The sequence below is a fragment of the Chiloscyllium plagiosum genome, unplaced genomic scaffold (assembly GCF_037043375.1).
Source record: "Chiloscyllium plagiosum isolate Xiang-an unplaced genomic scaffold, Cpla_swu_hap1 HiC_scaffold_49, whole genome shotgun sequence".
In the NCBI taxonomy this organism is placed as follows: domain Eukaryota; kingdom Metazoa; phylum Chordata; class Chondrichthyes; order Orectolobiformes; family Hemiscylliidae; genus Chiloscyllium; species Chiloscyllium plagiosum.
In genome coordinates, this window is record NW_028270187.1 from 1,266,627 (window position 1) to 1,291,615 (window position 24,989).

The window sequence follows — 24,989 nt, forward strand, 5'->3', positions numbered from 1 at the left end:
AAATCCCTAGGAAGAGGAGGTGGGGGGAGGAAGACCCAGGTGAAGGAGGAGGGGGACCAGAACGGTGGGGGGGGGGGGGGGAGGTCCAGGGGGAAATCGAGGAGGAGGGGGTAGAGGTGAAGAAGAGAGAGGGGGCAGGAGGAGGGGGTCTGGGGGAATTCCCCAGGAGGCGGGTCTGGGGGAATTCCCAGGAGGTGGTGGGGGGGGGGTGTCCAGGTGAAGGGGGAGGGGGTCAGGGGGAATTCCCAGGAGGTGGGGGGGTGTGTCCAGGTGAAGGGAGAGAGGGACCAGGAGGTGGATACACCAAGTGGGGAGGGTGGGAGTCCAAGAGGAGGAGGGGGGGGACCCGGACGGGGACACCGCAGGGATGGAGGACGGTGAGCGGCTCGCTGCACCCCCGCCCCGGGCCGACGCCCCGTTCACCTGCGCCACCTGCGGCGACGAGTTCAGCCGCTCGCACGCCCTCCAGCAGCACCTCCGGGTCCACGCCGGGCAGCGGGCGATTGGGGAGATGAGCTTCACCCGAGCCGAGGCCGTCTCCTCCCGGGGCCAGTGTAACCGCGGTGAGAGGCTGGCGGTCTGCGATGTCTGCGGCAAGGGCTTCACCGTGGCCGCCCTGCTGGCCAGGCACCAGGCCTCGCACACCGGCCGCCAGCCCCTCGAGTGCGGGCTCTGCGGCAAGACCTTCGCCCTGGCGGAGAACTGCGGCAGGCACCGGCGCCTCCACCTGGCGGAGGCCCAGAGTTACCGCTGCGATGCCTGCACCGCCTGCTTCCCCCTGGCCGAGCAGCTGGTGAGGCACCAGAGGAGCCACGGCCCCCGCGAGTCCTTCGTCTGCCCGACGTGCGGCAAGGGCTTCACCCAGCAGCGCTTCCTGCAGTGGCACATGCCCGTCCACGCCAACTCCGCCGTGGGGCCCTCCAACTCCTCCGCCGTGGGGCCCTCCGCCTCTGGACCGAGACACTCCTCCGCCGTGGGGCCCTCCGCCTCTGGACCGAGGCACCCCTCCACCGTGGGGCCCTCCGCCTCTGGACCGAGGCACCCCTCCGCCGTGGGGCCCTCCGCCTCTGGACTGAGACACCCCTCCGCCGTGGGGCCCTCCGCCTCTGGACTGAGACACTCCTCCGCCGTGGGGCCCTCCGCCTCTGGACCGAGGCACTCCTCCGCCTCTGGACTGAGATACTCCTCCGCCGTGGGGCTCACCAACTCCTCCGCCGTGGGGCTCACCAACCCATCCGCCTCTGGACCGAGACACTCCTCCGCCGTGGGGCTCTCCAACCCCTCCGCCTCTGGACTGAGACACTCCTCCGCCATGGGGCTCTCCAACCCCTCCGCCTCTGGACCAAGACACTCCTCCGCCGTGGGGCTCTCCAACCCCTCCGCCTCTGGACCGAGACATTCCTCTGCCGTAGGGCTCACCAACTCCTCCACCGTGGGGCTCTCCAACCCCTCCGCCATGGAGCTCACCAACTCCTCCGCCTCTGGACCGAGACATTCCTCCGCCGTAGGGCTCACCAACTCCTCCGCCGTGGGGCTCTCCAACCCCTCTGCCTCTGGACCGAGACAGTCCTCTGCCCTGGGGCTCTCCGACTCCTCTGTCTCTGGGCCGACACATGCCTCCACCGTGGGGCTCTGCAATTCCTCCGCCTCTAGACCGATGTACTCCTCCATGCTGGGGCTGTCTGAGTCCTCCGTCTCTGGACCGGCGCACCTCTCCACCGTGGGGCTCTCCAACTCCTCTGTCTGTGGACCAATACCTTCCTCCGCGGTGGGGCTGTCAAACACCTCCGTCTCTGAACCGACACGCTTCTCCACCGTGGGACTCTCCCAATCCTCTGTCACTGGGTGGTCCTTGACTGTGAACCCTGCGGCAAGACTCAGTTCTATCTTCTCCGCCGTGGGACCTTGCCCATCCCCCTCCTCCTCCACGGTGGAGCCCCTGACCATCCTGGGCCCTTCCTCCACTAAGGGATCATCCGTTAGCTCCACTATGGGGTCCTGCTCCACTGTGGAGCCTTCCTCCTCCACCGCGGGGCCATTGTCCCCCATGGATTCCACCTCCACCACGAGGCCCACCTTTGCCAAGGGGCCCACCTCCACCGCGGGGCCACAATCCTCGGTAGAGGCCACCTCCATCGTGGGGCCCACCTCTACCGTGGGGCCACCATCCTCGGTGGAGGTCACCTCCACCGTGGGGCCACAATCCTCAGTAGAGGCAAACTCCGTCGTGGGGCCCAGCTCCACTGCAGAACCCACTTCTGGCATGGGGCCCAACTCCGCTGCAGGGCCCAACTCCGTCGTGGAGCCCAACTCCACTGTGGAGCCCACCTCCATCGTGGGGCTCAACTCCACTCTGGAGCCCACTTCTATCGTGAGGCCCACCTCCATTGTGGGGCCCACTTCCACTGCGGGGCCCACCTCCATCATGGGGCTCAACTCCACTCCGGGGCCCACCTCCATCGTGGGGCTCAACTCCACTGCGGGGCCTGCCTCTATCGTGAGGCCCACCTCCAGTGCGGGGCCCACCTCCATCGTGGGGCCCACCTCCACTGCGGGGCCTGCCTCTATCGTGAGGCCCACCTCCAGTGCGGGGCCCACCTCCATCGTGGGGCCTGCCTCTGACCCGGCGATGACCTCTGCCGTGGGACCCTCGTGCCCCAGGGCGGAGCAGCGCCTGCCCTGTGGAGCGTGCGGAGCTTCATTCAGTCGGTCCCAGGCCCGCGTGCAGCACGGGCGTGTCCACCGACAGCAGCAGGTCGTCCCGCCAGGTGGGGCCTGCCCCCCATCCCAGGATCCCGCCCGCGGCCAGGTCTACTCCTGCCCAGCCTGTGCCAAGGCGTTCGCCCAGCCCCACTACCTGCGCTGGCACATGAAGCTGCATCGACCCCTGGCTGCGCCCGACACCCCCCCCCACTGTGACGGAGCCAACTCCTTCATCTGCGACTGGTGTGGGGGCAGCTTCCGGCTTTGGGAAAACTTCCAGAGGCACCGGAAACTTCACCGGCAAAGGGAGAGCGGCTCCGTCACCGCCATCATCCAGCCTGCTCCCAGCAACTGAGGCCCCAGCAGACAGACACGGGGAGAAAGAGGGAGACAGACAGGCGAGGAGAGAGGGATAGGGAGACGGGGAGGGGAAGGGAGAGGGAGGGAGTCAGAGAGAGAGAAGTGGGCATGTGGTGCGAGAGACAGACAGAGGGGGAGTGACAGAGAGCGCGACTGGGGATAGGAAGAGACTGGGGACAGACAGAGAAAAAAAATTGGGGACAGAGAGAGAGAGAGAGAGAAACTGGAGGCAGACCAAGAGAGAGGCTAAGGACAGACGGATAAGGAGAGAAAGACCGGGGGCAGACAGAGGGAGACAAACTGGGGACAGAGAGAGAGAGAGAAAAAACAGGGGATAGATTGACAGACTGGGGCAGACATAGAGAGAGAGAACCTGGGGACAGACAGAGACTGGTGACAGAGAGAGAGAAACTGGGGATAAATAGATAGAGAGACTGGGGACAGACAGACAGAGAGAGACTGGGGAGAGAGAAACTGGGGACAGACAGAGTGAAAACTGGGGATAAATAGAGAGACAAATGGGACAGACAGAGGAAGAAACTGGGGACAAACAGAAAAACAGGACAGATTGAGAGAGAGAGACTGGGGACAGAACAAGAGAGAGGAACTGAGAACAGACAGATGGTGAGAAATTGAGGACAGAGAGAGAGAGACTGGGGACAGAAAGGTTGATTGGGAACAGAGAGAGACTGGGAATTGGCAGAGAGAGAGAGATTGGGGACAGGAAGAGAGAGACTGGGAATTGGCAGAGAGACTTGGGACAGGCAGAGAGAATGGGGACAGGCAGAGAGAGAGACTGGGAATTGGGAGGGAGAGAGACTGGGAATTGGCAGAGAGACTCGGGACAGACAGAGAGAATGAGGACAGGGAGAGAGAGAGACTGGGAATTGGCAGAGAGACTCGGGACAGACAGAGAGAATGGAGACAGGGAGAGAGAGACTGGGAATTGGCAGAGAGAGAGAGATTGGGGACAGGGAAAGAGAGAGAGAGAGATTGGGGACAGGGAAAGAGAGAGAGACTGGGAATTGGCAGAGAGACTCGGGACAGACAGAGAGAATGGGGACAGGGAGAGAGAGACTGGGAATTGGCAGAGAGAGAGAGATTGGGGACAGGGAAAGAGAGAGAGAGAGATTGGGGACAGGGAAAGAGAGAGAGACTGGGAATTAGCAGAGAGAGAGACTGGGAATTGGCACAGAGAGAGAGATTGGGGACAGGGAAAGAGAGAGAGATTGGGGACAGGGAAAGAGAGAGAGACTGGGAATTGGCAGAGAGAGAGACTGGGAATTGGCACAGAGAGAGAGATTGGGGGCAGGGAAAGAGAGAGAGACTGGGAATTGGCAGAGAGAGAGACTGGGAATTGGCACAGAGAGAGAGATTGGGGGCAGGGAAAGAGAGAGAGATTGGGGACAGGGAAAGAGAGAGAGAGATTGGGGACAGGGAAAGAGAGAGAGACTGGGAATTGGCAGAGAGAGCGAGAGAGAGATTGGGGGCAGGGAAAGAGAGAGAGATTGGGGGCAGGGAAAGAGAGAGAGATTGGGGACAGGGAAAGAGAGAGAGAGATTGGGGACAGGGAAAGAGAGAGAGACTGGGAATTGGCAGAGAGAGCGAGAGAGAGATTGGGGGCAGGGAAAGAGAGAGAGAGATTGGGGACAGGGAAAGAGAGAGACTGGGAATTGGCAGAGAGAGAGAGAGATTGGGGGCAGACAGAGAGAGACTGGAGACAGATGGAGAGTGTCTGGGGGACAGACTGACAGAATGTGCCTGTGAGCATTCCGGATTTTCGGTGCTCTATGTCTCCCAATGTCTGATCAGAAATGGAGCATTACATGGCCCACTCAGTTGACAGTCCAGGAATCTGATTCCCAGCAAGGACACCAGCTGAAGTGAAGTGCCGGTGGGAAAGGGGCTTTACATGTTGCTGAGTGACAGACCCCATCAGATAGTGACCCATTGCATTGTGTACGAGGTGAACTGTGGTCAACAGCATTCTCTGTTACTTAACTTAGTGTCCAGGACACTCTTACAACTGATACAATAATAAACTTCATTTGTACCGGGCTGTACCTAACTCAGTGCAGTCCCTGTGCTGGGAGTGTTTGATGGGGGGAATGGCGTAGAGGGAACTTTCCTCTGTACCTAACTCAGTGCAGTCCCTGTGCTGGGAGTACTTGATGGAGACGGATTTGTTTATGTATCTGCCCATTCATTAGAATTGTATTTCATTTAGAAGTGATTGTGAATTGATGGGTTTTTTTTCCCTCAGGCTAATGTGGAAACTATATCGATGTCTCAGTTTTGTTCACTGCCTGATTAAAGAGCTGCAATAAACTGTGTCATTAGAGGGAGCAGTTTCTGCTGACTGTGTGTGTCTCTCTCTCTGATATCAATCCAATTCCGAATGGTGAGTGGCTCAGAAGGAAACATGCAGGGGGTCATCTCCCCATGTATCTGCTGCCCTTGTCCTTCTAGATGGGTTTGGATCTTTTGGTGACTTCCTGCAGTGCATCTTGTGGATGGTACACCCTGCTACTACTGAATGTCACCGGTGGGGAGAGTGGATATCAGTGGATGGGGGGGGGGCAATCAATCGTGGGCTGCTTTGTCCTGGATGATGTCGAGCTTCTAGAGTTTTGTTGGAGCTGGCCTCCCGTCCAGGCAAATGGGGAGTATTCCCTCACACTCCTGACTTGTGCCTTGTAGATGGTGGGAGAGGCTTTGGGTGGAGTCAGGAGGTGAGTTACTTGCTTCAGTATTCCCAGCCTCTGATCTGATCTTGTAGCCACTGTATTGATATGGCTGGTCAATGGTAGCCCCCAGGATATTGATAGTGGGGAGACTCCTGATGGTAACAACATTGAATGTCAGGGGGTGGTGGGGGTGGTGGTGGTTAGATTCTCTCTCAATGGCAGTCCCCAGGATGTTGATAGTGGCTGTAGGTGGGTGGGGGGGGGTCAATGATGGTAACACCATTGAACATCAAAAGGCAATGGTTAGATTGTCTGTAACTGCTTCTGTACCTGTGGGAGTGGCGAATGGAGCTGAACTTTGTGGTAACCATCAGTGGACACCCCACGTTTGACCTTACAATGGAGGGAAGGTCATTGATGAAGCAGCTGAAGATGGTTGGGCCTAGGACACTCCCCTGAGGAACTCCTGCAGGGATGTCCTGGAACTGAGATGACTGACCTCCAACAGCCACAACCACCTTCCTGTATGCCAGGTATGATTCCAACAGCAGAGGGTTACTCCCCGATATCCATTAATTCCTTGATGCCAACTTGGTCAAATCCTGCCTGCGGGGGCAAAGATAGTCAGTCTCACATCACTTGTTCTATCTCTCTCGGAGCTCTGTCTGTCACTGACCTTTCTCTCTGACCCACCTACCCTCTCTGTTCTCAACAACAATTGACAGTCAAGGGGTCAGCACACTACAACGACTCCTGATGGTCAGAATGATGGTGCAGGTTCACGGGGAGAAGGCAGGGGAGTGGGGTTGGGGGAAAAATCGGTGTGTTATCTGGACGTGAGGGGGCTAAATGGTTCAGCCCCCTTGCTCCCATGTGTGAGTGAGTGAATTCTGAAGCATGCGCTCTGACAGAGAGAGAGAGACGTGGACACAGAGGGAGAGGGCAGTGCCAACAACGGAATATGCACTCTGATCGAGGGAGTGGACTACGCACACCCCATCAACCACACTTTCCCAGCCTCAACTGCCCTCTCTCCATTTATCCCAGCCAGAGAGGGGGGAGCTGGGAGTGTTCACACAAGGTCTCTACGACACCAATACCATCAGCAAAGAAAGTACCCTCAAACTACTAGATCCTGGCCTCACAACCCACTTCACCTTCACTGGCCGGGGATACAGATAAACCAATGGGATACCCATGGCATCACGGATATCAGGACTAATAGTAGCTGTGGTCATGCTAAGACGAGAATGGACAGCACTGCCCACTATCCAGTCTAAACTGTTGATCCACTGTGTAGATTACACCTTTGTCAGTACCAAAAGCGAACAGCTGGAGGAAACCCAGAAACAACACCTTTACCTGCATAAAATTCATCAATGCAGAAAGGGAATAACAATCAAATCCACTTCCTGGATGGAACAGGTGAGCGCAAGGCCATTGGGGAGCTCTACACCAAATGTTTACAGGTAGACCATCCGCTCAGACCAAGTGCTCAACAACAACAGAGAACCATGGAGCTGCATCAGAACATTATTCAAGTGAGCCACAACATACTGCCAGCAGGCAGGAACTATGCAGAGCAGCAGAGGAACATCTACACAGCATCTTCAGAAACAAAGGGCACCTAAAAACGATAGTCCGACGATACCTACACGATAGACCACAACAGGAAGACACAGCACACCCAGACACGCTGACCACCCTGCCGTACATTATGGACAGATCAGAAATGACCAGCAGATTCCTGCAATCCTTGGGTATCATGACAGCCCGCATACCAACTACCACAATATGACAGCTACTAACAAACATAAAAGAATCCCACATCCACAACCAACGGGATAAATATTATTTACAAAACACCATGTCAGTGGGGGGGAGGGCACGGTGGCTCAGTGGGTAGCACGGCTGCCTCACAGTGCCAGGGTCCCAGGTTTGATTTTCAGCCTCGGGCGACTGCCTGTGTGGAGTTTGCACAGTCTCCCCGTGTCTGCGTGGGTTTCCTCCGGGTGCTCCGGTTTCCCCCCACATTCCGAAGATGTGCAGGTCAAGTGAATTGGCCATTGCTAAATTGCCCGTAGCGTTAGGTGCATTAGTCAGAGGGAAATGGGTCTGGGTGGGTTACTCTTCAGAAGGTCGGTGTGGACTGGTTGGGCTGAAGGGAATCTAATCTAAAGACTGCCAAAAGGATTACATGGGTCAAACAGGAAGGAGATTAGCTACCAGGGTACATGAACACCAACTAGTCACCAAGAGACATGACCAGCTATCGTTAGTATCCATACACATGAAGAAGGGCTTATGCCCGAAACTTCGATTCTCCTGTTCCCTGGATGCTGCCTGACCTGCTGCGCATTTCCAGCAACACATTTTCAGCTCCACACACATGGACAATGAAGGACACCAATTCGACTGGGACGACATATCCATCCTGGGACAGGCCAACCAGAAACAAGCACGGGAATTTCTGGAAACCTGACACTCAACGTGGAACTCCGTTACCAACGTGTAGAGTTGGATCCCCTTATCCCAACCACTGAGAAACAGAACCAGCAACAAAACCCAGACTCCACCAAAAACACCACCAACCCCAGGCATACAGGTAGCAAGCAGGACAGAACCCCAATGCTTCACAGGAGGCTCACTGGTAATGTTACCTCATTAAAACACAGGGTAAACCCTTCTGCTAATTTGACCCAGACCCACAGAAAAGCTCACCTCGCCTTGTAATCTGTTAAAGTCCGATTGACCAAGAACTACCAATATCCTTCAATGTAAAAGAAAAACATTGACAATTTATTCTTTAACTCCGAGAACCACAACAACATTAAACAACTATCCTCCTTTGTCTGATCAATTTATCTATCTCCCACTCTACAACAATATACTGATCCAATAACCCCCAGATTAAGTTTACAAAAAAAAAAGTCAAATGTCAAAAGCAGCCAGTTGTCGGTGTTCACTTGATTTCTTTGTCTGTACTTTCTTGGGTCTGCTGCTTCACAAATTTTATATGAAAAGATACCTTTCAGACAGAGGCTCTGCAGGCTGTATTTTCATTGATGCTCTTTGCTGTTCTGGCTAACTGTTCAAAATGCCTGATTTTATATACCCCAAAACATCAGACCGTCTCGTTGGTTTGATGTCATCCAAACATTAAAATTCAAATTCGATTGGATTTTGGTATCTTGGGGCATAATTTAATCTGATTGGCTAAGTTCGAATTTGTTGTGTACCATGGCAACATAGCTTCAGCTATTTGTGTCACAAACAAATGTTTTGGAGTCATACAGAATGCAAACAGACCCTTCAGCCCAACCTGTCTATGCAGACCAGATATCCCAACTCAATATAGTCCCACCTGCCAGCACCTGGCCCATATCCCTCCAAACCCTTCCTATTCATATACCCATCCAGATACCTTTTAAATATTGCAATTGTACCAGCCTCCATCCTCTGGGAGCTCATTTCATACATGTATTACCCTCGGAGTTAGGTCTCTTTTATATCTTTCTCCCCTCACCCTAAAGCTATGCCCTCTAGTTCTGGACTCCACCACCCCAGGGATAGGATATATAGGCAAAGTCTTTTCCCTGGGGTGGAGGAGTCCAGAACTAGAGGGCATAGGGTTTAGGGTGAGAGGGGAAAGATATAAAAGAGACCTAAGGGGCAACGTTTTCATGCAGAGGGTGGTACGTGTATGGAATGAGCTGCCAGAGGATGTGGTGGGGGCTGGTATAATTGCAACATTTAAGAGGCATTTGGATGGGTATATGAATAGGATGGGTTTGGAGGGATATGGGCTGGGTGCTGGCAGGTGGGACTAGATTGGGTTGGAATATCTGGTCAGCGTGGACGGGTTGGATCGAAGGGTCTGTTTCCATGCTGTACATCTCTATGACTAAATGCGATGAGAACACATAGATGTTTGTTGACGCGATAGCCTGAAGGGAGTCTCTCCTTGTTGTGGCAACGATCCCAGGGGGCTGCTTCCTTGTCCCACCCTGAAGAGGGATTCCATCTCTACTCTACTCATTCGAGATGTTTTCCTGTTTCTGGAGGTAATCTGTTCCCACAACAAATATCCAGTAGGATGCTCACTAACACACCCACTCCCCCCGACAGTTAAATTGACTCCACCTTCCCAGATCCGATGAGCCCTCCATTCCATTCCCCCAGTCTCTCATCAGTTCCAGCGATGTCACCTTCCACCCTCGTGTCTCTGATTCGAGTCCCGCCCCCCCCAGTAAAACAGATCTCCCCTCCCCTGCCAGCATTGTGCAGGGACTGTTCCATCCCATCTCCCCTGAGGCTTCCTCACACCCCTCAGTGTCGCGAGCAGGCTAAAGCAATTCAACATGTCCAGAATGGCTCTGACCAATTTTTATGTGATGCATTATAGAACGCATCCTATTCCAGATACAGCACAACGCAGCAACTGCTCTGCCCGAGACAGCGAGAAACTAGAGAGGTGTGAACGCAGCCAACATAATCTAAGACCCCCTCCCATCATGGTGATACAGACTTCCACCCTCTTCCATCAGGCAGAAGGTACACACGTTTGAAACCCTGGACCATTTAATTCAAGGACAACGTCTTCCCCACTGTTGTCAGACTTATGAACAGACCTCTCATGTATTAGAGTTGATCTTTCTCTGTTCCTTCTCTGTAGCTGTAACACTTATGTTCTGTGCACTGTCCCATCACCCTGGTGTACTCACGTAAGGTATGAGCTGCTAGGATAGCACACAAAATAATACTTTGCACTGTCTCTTAGGATGTGACCGTAATAATTCCAGAAAGTGCAACATTTGCTCACTCGCCAAGGTCCCAGACACACCCTCCAAGTGAAGCAGCCTTTCACTTGTACATCATTCGATCTGCATTGCCTGCTTGCAATGCCATCTCCTCCATGTTCAGTGACATCAAACACACACTGGGTGACCGCTTTGCAGAGCTCCCCCGCAGGAATGACTGCCTGGTGCCCGGCCCTTTCGATAAACAGCCTTGCCCTCACTATTTTCCCACTAGGCACTGAACAGCACTGATGATGGACTGGAGTGGACAAAGTTAAAAAAATCACACAACACCAGGTTATCGTCCAACAGATTTATTCGGAAGCACTAGTTTTCGGAGCGCTGCTCCTTCGTCAGGTGGCCGTGGACTCAGAATTTATAGCAAAAGATTATGGTATCGTGCAACTGAAATGAAACATTAGCACAGCACCTTTAGCCCACAATGCTGTGCCGAACATGCCTAAATTAAACTAAACCCTTCTGCATGCCCTTGGTCCAATTCCTTGCACATTCATGTGCTTGTCTGAAAGTTACTTAAACGCCCCTATTGTATCTGGCTGCACCATCACCCCGGACAGTACCTTCCAGAGACCTACCACGATATGTAAAACATTTGCCCCTCACATCGCTTTTGGACTTTGCAACTCTCACCTTAAGTGGACCCACCATAATATTAGACATTGCAACTTTGGGAAAAAGATTTAACTGTTCAACCCTACGTACGCCTCTCATAATTTCATAGACTTTGTAAAGTCTCCCTTCATCCTCTACAGCTACAGAGAAACACAACCCCAGTTTTTCTGGCCTCTCCTTATAGCTCACACCCTCTAATCCAGGCAGCATCCTGGTAAACCTCCTCTGCATCCTCTCCAAAGCCTCCACGCAATACTCCAAGTGCAGCCTAACCAAAGTCTTATGAAGATGCAACATAACATCCTGACTCAATGCCTCGACCTATAAAGACATGCATGCCCTAGTCCTCCTTTCCCACCCTATCTACTTGCATCACTATTTTCAGGGAGCTAGGGACTTGAACCCCAAGTTTCCTCTGTACATTATGTCCTCCCTGATGTGACATTGAGTTAGAAACCAGAGTGCAATCTAATGGCTTTTTTGTTTAAAACAACTATTTTTCCACATCAGTCATTAACACCTATTGGACATCTCAATCACTCCTTTTACCATCATTGGCACGCCCGGTGTCTTCTGCTCCAGGCTTCGCTGCAATCTGTTGTACTCACTCATCCCCACCGCCACCAACTCGATCAGCAGTGTAAAAGAATTCCAGCTCCGTCTAATTCAGGAGGAGGCAGATCGGATTTGAAACATCAACTCTGCATCTTTTTCCACAGGTGTTGCCAAACCTGACTGGATTCCCCAGCGATCGCAGCTTTCATTTCACATCTGCAGAATTTACCTTTCACAGGAGAGGACAGGGAGGCCAAGCAGCAGCAGCAGAGAACAGCCACTGCTCTGTCAAGATGAAGGGACCTGGAGCAGCCCGGTTGTGATGTTCAGGGAGCCGCACGTCATCCAGTATAAATAGTGAAACTTGGGTGGAGTTTGTCCAGACCAGTCAGGGCAAGATAGCATGGGAGCAGGCAGAGAAGTCTTTACTGAAAGCAATTTTCAGTCAGACCCCAGTAATGAGTACACTTTGTAGTGTTAACTGGACTGCCATTTTAAATATTGTCACTTAAATCATCATCTTAGATGGTCAGTTTCCAACCCAAATGTCTCACGTACACCGCTCCCCAGTCTCCACATCCCCCTCGGTTAGATCGCACTCGGAGCACCGGGCACAGTTCCCCAGTCTCCGCATCCCTCTCGGTCAGACCCACACTCGGAGCACCGTGCACAGTTCCCCGGTCTCCCCTCGGTCAGACCCGCACTCGGAGCACCGTGCACAGTTCCCTGGTCAGACCCCACACTCGGAGCACTGTGCACAGTTCCCCGGTCTCCCCTCGGTCAGACCTCACACTCGGAGCACCGTGCACAGTTCCCCGATCTCCCCTCGGTCAGACCCACACTCGGAGCACTGTGCACAGTTCCCCGGTCTCTCCTCGGTCAGACCTCACACTCGGAGCACCGTGCACAGTTCCCCGGTCTCTCCTCGGTCAGACCTGCACTCGGAGCACCGTGCACAGTTCCCCGGTCTCCCCTCGGTCACTCGGAGCACCGTTCACAATTCCCCGGTCTCCCCTCGGTCAGACCCACACTCGGAGCACCGTGCACAGTTCCCCGGTCTCCCCTCGGTCAGACCCCACACTCGGAGCACCGTGCACAGTTCCCCGGTCTCCCCTCGGTCACTCGGAGCACCGTTCACAATTCCCCGGTCTCCCCTCGGTCAGACCCCACACTCGGAGCACCGTGCACAGTTCCCCGGTCTCCCCTCGGTCAGACCCCACACTCAGAGCACCGTGCACAGTTCCCCGGTCTCCCCTCGGTCAGACCCCACACTCGGAGTACCGTGCACAGTTCCCCGGTCTCCCCTCGGTCAGACCCACACTCGGAGCACCGTGCACAGTTCCCCGGTCTCCCCTCGGTCAGACCCGCACTCGGAGCACCGTGCACAGTTCCCTGGTCAGACCCCACACTCGGAGCACTGTGCACAGTTCCCCGGTCTCCCCTCGGTCAGACCTCACACTCGGAGCACCGTGCACAGTTCCCCGGTCTCCCCTCGGTCAGACCTCACACTCGGAGCACCGTGCACAGTTCCCCGGTCTCCCCTCGGTCAGACCTCACACTCGGAGCACCGTGCACAGTTCCCCGATCTCCCCTCGGTCAGACCTCACACTCGGAGCACCGTGCACAGTTCCCCGATCTCCCCTCGGTCAGACCCACACTCGGAGCACTGTGCACAGTTCCCCGGTCTCTCCTCGGTCAGACCTCACACTCGGAGCACCGTGCACAGTTCCCCAATCTCCCCTCGGTCAGACCCACACTCGGAGCACTGTGCACAGTTCCCCAGTCTCCCCTCGGTCAGACCTGCACTCGGAGCACCGTGCACAGTTCCCCGGTCTCCCCTCGGTCAGACCTGCACTCGGAGCACCGTGCACAGTTCCCCGGTCTCCCCTCGGTCACTCGGAGCACCGTTCACAATTCCCCGGTCTCCCCTCGGTCAGACCCACACTCGGAGCACCGTGCACAGTTCCCTGGTCTCCCCTCGGTCAGACCTGCACTCGGAGCACCGTGCACAGTTCCCCGGTCTCCCCTCGGTCACTCGGAGCACCGTGCACAGTTCCCCGGTCTCCCCTCGGTCAGACCCCACACTCGGAGCACCGTGCACAGTTCCCCGGTCTCCCCTCGGTCACTCGGAGCACCGTGCACAGTTCCCCGGTCTCCCCTCGGTCAGACCCCACACTCGGAGCACCGTACACAGTTCCCCGGTCTCCCCTCGGTCAGACCCCACACTCGGAGCACCGTACACAGTTCCCCGGTCTCCCCTCGGTCAGACCCCACACTCGGAGCACCGTGCACAGTTCCCCGGTCTCCCCTCGGTCAGACCCCACACTCGGAGCACCGTGCACAGTTCCCCGGTCTCCCCTCGGTCAGACCCCACACTCGGAGCACCGTGCACAGTTCCCCAGTCTCCCCTCGGTCAGACCTGCACTTGGAGCACCGTGCACAGTTCCCCGGTGTCCCCTCGGTCACTCGGAGCACCGTGCACAGTTCCCCGGTCTCCCCTCGGTCACTCGGAGCACCGTGCCGTGAATGTCCCGACCGCACCACAAACCACAACCCTGCAGCAAACGGCTTTTGGTTATCTTCGCTTTTATTCAGAACTATTCCCCCCTTGTTCCAGAAACCCGTTCACGGGCGACGGGGCGAGAGATAAAGAGCGAGACAAAACGCGCTGCTTTCAATAACCACCACAACAGAGACCCGCGCACGTTGACCTCCGCTCGCCAAGTTCGACAAACTCCACACCCCTCCCACCGTCCGCTTGGCCAACGCCCAGACCAGAGTCGGGGGGCGGGGGGGGGGGTAACACTGGCCCTCTTAACCGACCTGGACAAGCACACTCACTTCAAATAAAAATACCCAACTAAACGCGGCCACGTCCTGGTTTAGACTGCACAGGGTCTTGGGGAGAAGGTGGGGGAGCGGGTACTGGAGTGCCACCCGGATGGGAAGGAGGTGGGGACTGGGTGGGGAATCGGAGAGTTATCCGGATGGGAAGGCGGCGAGGGAATTGGGGGCAATTGGAGCGTTATCTGGACGGGAAGGAGTTGCCGGGTCATGGGCAGAAGGTGGGGGGGGGGGGAAATGGGGACCTGGTGGGAACTGTCCAGGCGGGAAAGGGTGGCGGGGAGAAGGTGGGGGCAATGGGGACCTGGTGGGAACTGTCCAGGCGGGAAAGGGTGGCGGGGAGAAGGTGGGGGAGAATCGGAGCGTTATCCTGACGGGGAGGAGGTGCAGGGTCACGGGGAGAAGGCGAGGGGAGTGGGAGTTGTGTTGTGAGTGGCTCGATGAGGAATGTCAGGGACACAGCAAGGAAGGGGGGGGGGTCCGGAACCATCCCCACCCCCCAGCCCCCCCCCCCCCGCTCGCTGACCACGTGGAGCTGCCGTCAGACGTGCGAGCGCTGGTGCACGGACAGCGAGGAGGAGGTGGAGTAGGACTTGGAGCACAGCGCACACTGGAAGGGCTTCTCGCCGGTGTGGATGCGCCGGTGGTTGAGGAGGCTGGAGGACTGGGTGAAGGCCTTGTCGCAGGTCTCGCACTTGAAGGGCTTCTCGCCGGTGTGGATGCGCTGGTGGTTGAGCAAGGTGGAGAGCTGGGTGAAGGAGCGCTCGCACACCTCGCACCGGTGCGGCTTCTCGCCCAGGTGGATGCGCTGGTGGTTGAGCAGGGTGGAAAGCTGGGTGAAGGAGCGCTCGCACAGCTCGCACTGGAAGGGCTTCTCCCCAGTGTGCGTGCGCTGGTGCTTCAGCACGTCCGACGACTGGTTGAAGGAGCGGCCGCACGTCTGGCAGCGGAAGGGCTTGGACCCGGCGCTGGGAGCTCGCCGCTGGCCTGCCTGCCGATCCTCCTCCTCCTCCTCACGGTGCTGGTGCTGCCTGTGCCGGGCCAGCTGCGCCGGGTTGCCGAAGCTCTTGAGGCAGGCAGCGCACTGGAAGGGGCTCTCAGCGGCGTGGACCCGCCGGTGCTTCAGCAGCTTGGAGGAGGTGCCGAACGACTTGCCGCAGGCGCTGCAGCGGTAGGGCTGCTCCCCGTCGTGGACGCGCCGGTGCATGGCCAGCGAAGAGTCGTAGGCAAAGCGCCGGTGGCACACGTCGCACTCGTAGGGGCGGTCGCCAGCGTGGGTGCGCCGGTGCACGGCCAGCTCTGCCGGCTCAGAGAAGCCCTCGCGGCAAACATCGCACAGGAAGGGCCGGTCGCCGGCGTGCGTGCTCTGGTGCAGCAGCAGCTTGGACGAGGTGCTGAAGGTCTCGCCGCACACCTGGCACCGGTGAGGGGAGGGCCGGCGCCGGGAGGGGGCGGGCGGGGGCGCGGCTGGCTTCTCCGGTGACGCCTTGGACGCCGCGGCGGCCGCCGCAGCGGAGGACGACCGGGTGCGGCGGGACACCTTCTCCACTACCTTGGCTCGGGCATGCACCCTCTGGTGGGCCAGCAGGGCGGAGGGCTGGGCGAAGGAGCGCCCGCACTGACCGCAGGAGTGGGGCCGCTCACTGGCGTGGCTGCGGCAGTGCGCCTGCAGGTCCGAGGCCTGGCCGAAGGACTTGCTGCAGACCGGGCAGCAGTGCAGCCCGCTGTCCAGGTGGAGGCGCTCGTGCACCAGGAACCAGGAGAGCTGCAGGAAGGACTTGTGGCACAGGGAGCAGGTGAAGGGCCGGCCTTTGGTGTCGGCGCCCGGGGAGCGCGGTGGGGTGGTGGGGGAGCCCGGTGCCTCCGCCGTCTCCCCGTCCTGAGGGTCCGGCTCCTCCTCTTCCTCCTCGGATTCCTGCGTGGGCCGCGCCTCTCCCTGCACCACCACCATCTGCACGCCGTAGGCACCCCCTTCGCCAGACCCATGCTCCGGCTCTGGCCGGGAGGCACCTCCGGGATCCCCGCCACCGTCTCCTTCCTGCTCCGGCTCCGAGAGACGACCGTCCGTCTCGACTTCGGGCTCCCCAGAGGGGGGTGGCCCCGGGGATGAGGACGGGTCCGGGTGGGAGAAAGCCTGGTCGGGGCAGCGCTCCAGAGAGACGTCTCGGCATTCGGCCGGCTCGGGGCTCTCCCCCTCTAACAGGGAGCTCGGTAACGGGCTCTCCATGCTGCGATCAGGATTGTCCTGAGAGGAGTCTGAAAAACAAGACCACACACCATTAGATCCCAGTCTGTAACTCCCTCCCGGGGTGTCTGTTATTCTGTATATAAACCACCCCGAACCCCTCGATTAGATTCCAGTCTGTAACTCCCTCCCGGGGTATCTGTTATTCTGTATATAAACCACCCCGAACCCCTCGATTAGATTCCAGTCTGTAACTCCCTCCCGGGTATCTGTTATTCTGTATATAAACCCCACCCTGAACCCCTCGATTAGATTCCAGTCTGTAACTCCCTCCCGGGGTATCTGTTATTCTGTATATAAACCACCCGAACCCCTCGATTAGATTCCCGTCTGTAACTCCCTCCCGGGGTATCTGTTATTCTGTATATAAACCACCCGAACCCCTCGATTAGATTCCCGTCTGTAACTCCCTCCCGGGGTATCTGTTATTCTGTATATAAACCACCCCGAACCCCTCTATTAGATTCCAGTCTGTAACTCCCTCCCGGGGTATCTGTTATTCTGTATATAAACCACCGCGAACACCTCGATTAGATTCCAGTCTGTAACTCCCTCCCGGGGTATCTGTCATTCTGTATATAAACCCCACCCCGAACCCCTTGATTAGATTCCAGTCTGTAACTCCCTCCCGGGGTATCTGTTATTCTGTATATAAACCCCACCCCGAACACCTCGATTAGATTCCAGTCTGTAACTCCCTCCCGGGGTATCTGTTATTCTGTATATAAACCACCGCGAACACCTCGATTAGATTCCAGTCTGTAACTCCCTCCCGGGGTATCTGTCATTCTGTATATAAACCCCACCCCGAACCCCTTGATTAGATTCCAGTCTGTAACTCCCTCCCGGGGTATCTGTTATTCTGTATATAAACCCCACCCCGAACCCCTCGATTAGATTCCAGTCTGTAACTCCCTCCCGGGGTATCTGTTATTCTGTATATAAACCACCGCGAACACCTCGATTAGATTCCAGTCTGTAACTCCCTCCCGGGGTATCTGTTATTCTGTATATAAACCCCACCCCGAACCCCTCGATTAGATTCCAGTCTGTAACTCCCTCCCGGGTATCTGTTATTCTGTATATAAACCCCACCCCGAACCCCTCGATTAGATTCCAGTCTGTAACTCCCTCCCGGGGTATCTGTTATTCTGTATATAAACCCCCCCGAACCCCTCGATTAGATTCCAGTCTGTAACTCCCTCCCCGGGGTATCTGTTATTCTGTTTATAAACCACCCCCAACCCCTCGATGAGATTCCAGTCTGTAACTCCCTCCCCGGGGTATCTGTTATTCTGTATATAAACCACCCCCAACCCCTCGATTAGATTCCAGTCGTAACTCCCTCCCGGGTATCTGTTATTCTGTATATAAACCACCCCGAACCCCTCGATTAGATCCCAGTCTGTAACTCCCAACCCGGAGTATCTGTTATTCTGTATATAAACCCCCCCGAACCCCGCGATTAGATTCCAGTCTGTAACTCCCTCCCAGGGTATCTGTTATTCTGTATATAAACCCCCCCCCCCCGAACCCCTCGATTAGATCCCAGTCTGTAACTCCCCCCGAGGTATCTGTTATTATGTATTTAAATCACGCCAAACCTCTCAATTAGTTTCCAGTTTGTAACTCCCTCCCGGGGTATCTGTTATTCTGTATATAAACCACCCCGAACCCCTCAATTAGATCCCAGTCTGTAACTCCCTCCCGGGGTATCTGTTATTCTGTATATAAACCACCCTGAACCCCTCGATTAGATTCCAGTCTGTAACTCCCTCTCGGGGTATCTGTTATTGTGTATATAAATCACGCCAAACCTCTCAATTAGTTTCCAGTTTGTAACTCCCACCCGGGTATCTGTTATTCTCTATATAAACCACCCCGATAAGATTCCAGTCTGTAACTCACTCCAGGATATATGTTACTCTCTATATAAACCACCCCATACGTTTCGATTAGATTCCAGTCTGTAACTCCCTCCCGGGGTATCTGTTATTCTGTATATTAAACCCCCCCCCCCCCCCGAACCCCTCGATTAGATCCCAGTCTGTAACTCCCCCCGGTGTATCTGTTATTCTATGTATATAAATCACGCCAAATCTCTCAATTCGTTTCCAGTTTGTAACTCCCTCCCGGGGTATCTGTTATTCTGTATATAAACCACCCCGAACCCCTCGATTAGATTCCAGTCTGTAACTCCTTCCCGAGTATCTGTTATTCTGTATATGAACCACCCTGAACCCCTCGATTAGATCCCAGTCTCTAACTCCCTCCCCGGGGAACTGTTATTCTGTATATAAACCCCCCCGAACCCCTCGATTAGATCCCAGTCTGTAACTCCCTCCCGGGGTATCTGTTATTCTGTATATAAACCACCCTGAACCCCTCGATTAGATTCCAGTCTGTAACTCCCTCTCGGGGTATCTGTTATTGTGTATATAAATCACGCCAAACCTCTCAATTAGTTTCCAATTTGTAACTCCCACCCGGGTATCTGTTATTCTGTGTATAAATCACCCCGATCCCCTCGATTAGATTCCAATCTGTAACTCCCTCCCGGTGTATCTGTTATTCTGTGTATAAACCGCCCCTCGATTAGATTCCAGTCTGTAACTCTCTCCCGGGTATCTGTTATTCTGTATTTCACCCACCCCGAGCCCCTCGATTAGATTCCAGTCTGTAACCCCCTCCCGGGGAGCTGTTATTCTGTATATAAACCCCCCCGAACCCTCGATTAGATTCCAGTCTGTAACTCCCTCCCGGTGTATCTGTTATTCTGTGTATAAACCGCCCCTCGATTAGATTCCAGTCTGTAACTCTCTCCCGGGTATCTGTTATTCTGTATATAAACCCCCCCTCGATTAGATTCCAGTCTGTAACTCTCTCCCGGGTATCTGTTATTCTGTATTTAACCCACCCCGAGCCCCTCGATTAGATTCCAGTCTGTAACCCCCTCCCGGGGAGCTGTTATTCTGTATATAAACCCCCCCGAACCCTCGATTAGATTCCAGTCTGTAACTCCCTCCCGGGTATCTGTTATTCTGTATATAAACCACCCCGAACCCCTCGATTAGATTCCAGTCTGTAACTCCCTCCCGGGGTATCTGTTATTCCGTATATAAACCACCCTGAACCCCTCGATTAGATCCCAATCTGTAACTCCCTCCCGGGGTATCTGTTATTCTGTATATAAACCACCCCGAACTCCGCGATTAGATTCCAGTCTGTAACTCCCTCCCGGGGTATCTGTTATTGTGTCTATAAACCACCTCGAACCCCTCGATTCGGTTTCGGTCTGTAACTCCCCCCAGGATATATGTTACACTGTATATAAACCACCCCATACTTTTCGATTAGATTCCAGTCTGTAATTCCCTCCAGGATATATGTTACTCTGTATATAACCCCACCCCCCGAACCCCTCGATTCGGTTTCAGTCTGTAATTCCCTCCAGGATATATGTTACTCTGTATATAAGCCACCCCATACGTTTCGATTCGATTCCGGTCTGTAATTCCCTCCAGGATATATGTTACTCTCGATATAAAGCACCATTTCCCCCACCCCCACCCACGAATCTCTCAATTAGTTTCCGGTCTGTAACTCCCTCCCAGCGAATTGGGGCTCATTCTGGGGAAGGTGGGACCTGTTCAAACAGGGTCATCTTCACTTGAACCAGAGGGGTGCTGAGATCCTGGGGGGGGGGAAACTTGCTGGCGCTATTCGGGTGGGTTTAAACTAGCTCAGCAGGGGGATGGGAACCTGAGGTGTAGTCCCAGTGCACAGGAGGATGAGAGCAGGGAGGGCATGGATAGGATTTCAGGAGTGTGCTGGCAGAAAGCAAGCTGGTTTGAAGTGTGTCTACTTCAACGCCAGGAGTATCCGGCGTAAAGTAGGTGGGCTTGCAGCATGGACAGCTACCTGGGACTTCGATGTTGTGGCCAATTCGGAGACATGGACAGAGCAGGGTCAGGAATAGATGTTGCAGGTTCCAGGGTTTAGATCTTTCACTAAGAACAGTGAAGGCAGTAAGAGAGGGGAAGTGTGGCTTTGTTAGTCAAGGATAGCGTAACGGTGGCTTAAAGAAATGTTGACAAGGACCCGTCTACTGAGGCGGTATGGGCTTAGGTTAGAAACAGGAGAGGAGAGGTCACACTGCTGGGAGTGTTTTATAGGCCTCCTCAGAGTTTGAGGGAGCAGAGGATTGGCAAAATTATTCTGGGTAAGAGTGAAAGGATCAAGGTGGTCATTGTGGGGGACTTTAACTCCCCCCAACATATAACTCTCGTACGTCGGATGGATCAGTTTTTGTCCAATGTGTACAGGAGGGTTTCCTGACACAGTCCATCGAAGGGCCGACAAAACGGGACCTGGTGCTTGGGAATGAACCAGGCCCGGTGTTTGATTCACCTGTAGGTGGGCACTTTGGAGTGACCATAATTCGGTTCCGTTTACTATAGTGATGGAAAGGGATACATACATGCCACAGGGCGAGACTTATAGAGGGACGGAAGGGCAATTATAATGTGATCAGGCAAGACGCAGGAGGCATAGAATGGGGTAGCAAAATGCAGGGGATGGGGACAATGGAAATGTGGAGCTGGTTTCAGGAACAGATATTGCGTGTCCTTGATAGGTATGCCCCTGCCAGGCAGGGAGGAAGTGATAAGGTAAGGGGACCGCGGCTTACTAAAGAAATTGCATCTCTTGTTAAGCTGAAGAGGGAGGCCTATGTGACGTTGAGACGAGATGGGTCAGATGGAGAGTTACAGATCAGCGAGGAAGGGTTTAAAAGAGACAGTTAAGAAGAGCAAGGAGACAACACGTGCAGTCTTTAGCAAATAGAATAAAGGAGAACCCTAAAGCTTTCTATAGGTATGTGAGGAATAAAAGGACGACTAGGGTAGGAATAGGGCCAGTCAAAGACAGAAGTGGGAAGTTGAGAGTGGGCCCTGTGGAGGTCGGAGAGGTGTTAAACGAATATTTCTCATCTGTTTTCACTCAGGAAAAGGAGAATATTGCAGAGGAGAAGACTGAGATACGGGCTATTAGACTTGAAAGGACTGAGGTTAGTTACGCAGAGGTGTTACCAAATCTCGATGGTGTGAAAGCAGCTAAGTCCCCTGGGCCGGATGGGATTTATCCGAGGATTCTCTGGGAAGCCAGGGAGGAGATAGCAGAGCCTTTGGCCTTGATCTTTGAGTTGCCGTTGTCTCCAGGTTTGGTACTACAGGACTGCAAATGCTGTGCCCTTGTTGAAGAAGGGCAGTAGAGATGACCCAGGTAATTATAGACCAGTGAGCCTTATCCCCGTTGTAGAAAAGGTTTGGGAAAGGATGATAAGAAATAGGATTTATAATCATCAAGCAAACAACAGTTTGACTGGAGACAGTCAACATGGTTTTGTGTCTCACAAACTGGAGGTTTTTGAGAAGGTGACCAAGCACGTAGATGAGGGTAGGGCAGTTGACGTGGTATACATGGACTTCAGTAAAGCCTTTGATAAGGTTCCACACGGTCGGCTGTTGGAGAAAACGCGGTAGCATGGGATTGAGGGTGATTTAGCAAGTTTTGATTAGAAACTAGCTTTCTGAAAGAAGGCAGCGAGTGGTGTTTGATGGGAAATACTCAGCCTGGAGTCCGGTTACTAGTGGTGTTCCAAGGATCTGTTTTGGGACCACTGCTGTTTGTCATTTTTATAAATGACTCAAACACAGGCATAGGTGGATGGATTATTAAGTTTGCAGACAACACTAAAGTCAGTGGAGTCGTGGACAGTGTGGAAGAATGTTACAGGTTGCAGGGGGACTTGGATAAACTGCAGAATTGGGCTGAGAGGTGGCACATGGAGTTCAATGCAGCCAAATGTGAGGTGATGCACTTTGGGAAGAATAACAGGACGGCAGAGTACTGGGTCGATGGAAAGATTCTCGGTCGTGTGGATGTGCAGAGGGATCTTGGAGCCCATGTGCATAGATCCCTGAAAGTTGCCACCCAGGTGGATAGGGCTGTTAAGACGACACACGGTGTGTTCAGTTTTATCGGGAGAGGGACTGAGTTCCACAGCCATGCTGCAACTGTGCAAAACGCCAGTGCGACCTCACATGACAGTATCGAAGGCAGTGCCGGTCAGCCCCATTACAGGGAGGATGTGGGGGCATTGCAGACGGTGGAGGGGAGATTTACTACAATGTTGCCAGGTCCGGAGTGAATGGTCATTGAGGAAAGGCTAAGGGACTTGGGTCTGTCCATATTGGACAGAAGGCAACATGGAGGGGGTTTGATAGAAACATACAAGATGATCAGAGGATTAAATAGGGTGGCTAGTGAGCGTCTTTTTCCAAGGGTGATGGTGTTGGCTTATACGAGGGGCCATAACTACAAATTGAGGGGCGATAGATTTAAGACAGATGTCAGAGGCAGGCTCTTTCCGCAGAGAGTGGTAAGGACGTGGAATGCCCTGCCTGCCAATGTAGTCAACTCAGCCACATTAAGGACATTTAAACATTCCTTGGATAAGCATATGATGATGGGTTGGTGTAGGGGGATGGGCTGACATTAGTTCACATGTCGACGCAGCATTGAGGGCCGAAGGGCCCCGTTCTGTGCTGCGTTGTTCTACATATCTGTTATTCTGTATATAACCCCCACCCCGAACCCCTCGATTAGATTCCAGTCTGTAACGCCCTCCCGGGGTATCTGTTATTCTGTATATAACCCACCCCGAACCCCTCGATTAGATCCCAGTCTGTTATTCCCTCCCGGGTATCTGTTATTCTGTATATAAACCCCACCCCGAAACCCTCAATTAGATTCCAGTCTGTAACTCCCACCCGGGGTATCTGTTATTCTGTATATAACCCACCCCGAACCCCTCGATTAGATCCCAGTCTGTAACTCCCCCCCGGGGTATCTGTTATTCTGTATATAAACCACCCCGAACCCCTCGATTAGATTCCAGTCTGTAACTCCCCCCGGGGTATCTGTTATTCTGTATATAAACCACCCCGAACCCCTCGATTAGATCCCAGTCTGTAACTCCCTCCCAGGGTATCTGTTATTCTGTATATAAACCACCCTGAACCCCTCGATTAGATTCCAGTCTGTAACTCCCTCCCGGGGTATCTGTTATTCTGTATATAACCCACCCCGAACCCCTCGATTAGATCCCAGTCTGTAACTCCCCCCCGGGGTATCTGTTATTCTGTATATAAACCACCCCGAACCCCTCGATTAGATTCCAGTCTGTAACTCCCCCCCGGGGTATCTGTTATTCTGTATATAAACCACCCCGAACCCCTCGATTAGATCCCAGTCTGTAACTCCCTCCCGGGGTATCTGTTATTCTGTATATAACCCACCCCGAACCCCTCGATTAGATTCCAGTCTGTAACTCCCTCCCGGGGTATCTGTTATTCTGTATATAACCCACCCCGAACCCCTCGATTAGATCCCAGTCTGTAACTCCCTCCCGGGGTATCTGTTATTCTGTATATAAACCACCCCGAACCCCTCGATTAGATTCCAGTCTGTAACTCCCCCCCGGGGTATCTGTTATTCTGTATATAAACCACCCCGAACCCCTCGATTAGATCCCAGTCTGTAACTCCCACCCGGGGTATCTGTTATTCTGTATATAAACCACCCCGAACCCCTCGATTAGATCCCAGTCTGTAACTCCCTCCCGGGTATCTGTTATTCTGTATATAAACCACCCCGAACCCCTCGATTAGATCCCAGTCTGTAACACCCTCCCGGGGTATCTGTTATTCTGTTTATAAACCCCACCCCGAACCCCTCGATTAGATTCCAGTCTGTAACTCCCTCCCAGGTATCTGTTATTCTGTATATAAACCCCACCCCGAACCCCTCGATTAGATTCCAGTCTGTAACTCCCTCCCGGGGTATCTATTATTCTGTATATAACCCACCCCGAACCCATCGATTAGATTCCAGTCTGTAACTCCCTCCCGGGGTATCTGTTATTCTGTATATAAACCCCACCCCGAACTCCTCGATTAGATTCCAGTCTGTAACTCCCTCCCGGGGTATCTGTTATTCTGTATATAAACCCCACCCCGAACCCCTCGATTAGATTCCAGTCTGTAACTCCCTCCCGGGGTATCTGTTATTCTGTATATAAACCACCCCGAACCCCTCGAT

The 24,989-nt window shown here is 54.2% G+C and overlaps 2 protein-coding genes across 2 annotated transcripts; one reads left to right on the top strand and one right to left on the bottom strand.

Moving 5' to 3' along the window:
- Positions 1-367: 367 nt before the first annotated feature.
- Positions 368-5,408, top strand: LOC148135367 (uncharacterized). The gene has a single exon (XM_087984529.1). The coding sequence runs from the start codon at positions 368-370 to the stop codon at positions 3,056-3,058; it is 2,691 nt and encodes an 896-aa protein (XP_087840655.1). The 3' UTR covers positions 3,059-5,408.
- An 8,898-nt stretch (positions 5,409-14,306) lies between these two features.
- Positions 14,307-16,866, bottom strand: LOC122546975 (uncharacterized). Its single transcript, XM_087984505.1, has 2 exons — positions 14,886-16,866; positions 14,307-14,826 (listed from the first exon to the last, which is right to left on the bottom strand). The coding sequence occupies exon 1, from the start codon at positions 16,806-16,808 to the stop codon at positions 15,123-15,125; it is 1,686 nt and encodes a 561-aa protein (XP_087840631.1). The 5' UTR covers positions 16,809-16,866; the 3' UTR covers positions 14,307-14,826; positions 14,886-15,122.
- Between the last annotated feature and the right edge of the window lie 8,123 nt (positions 16,867-24,989).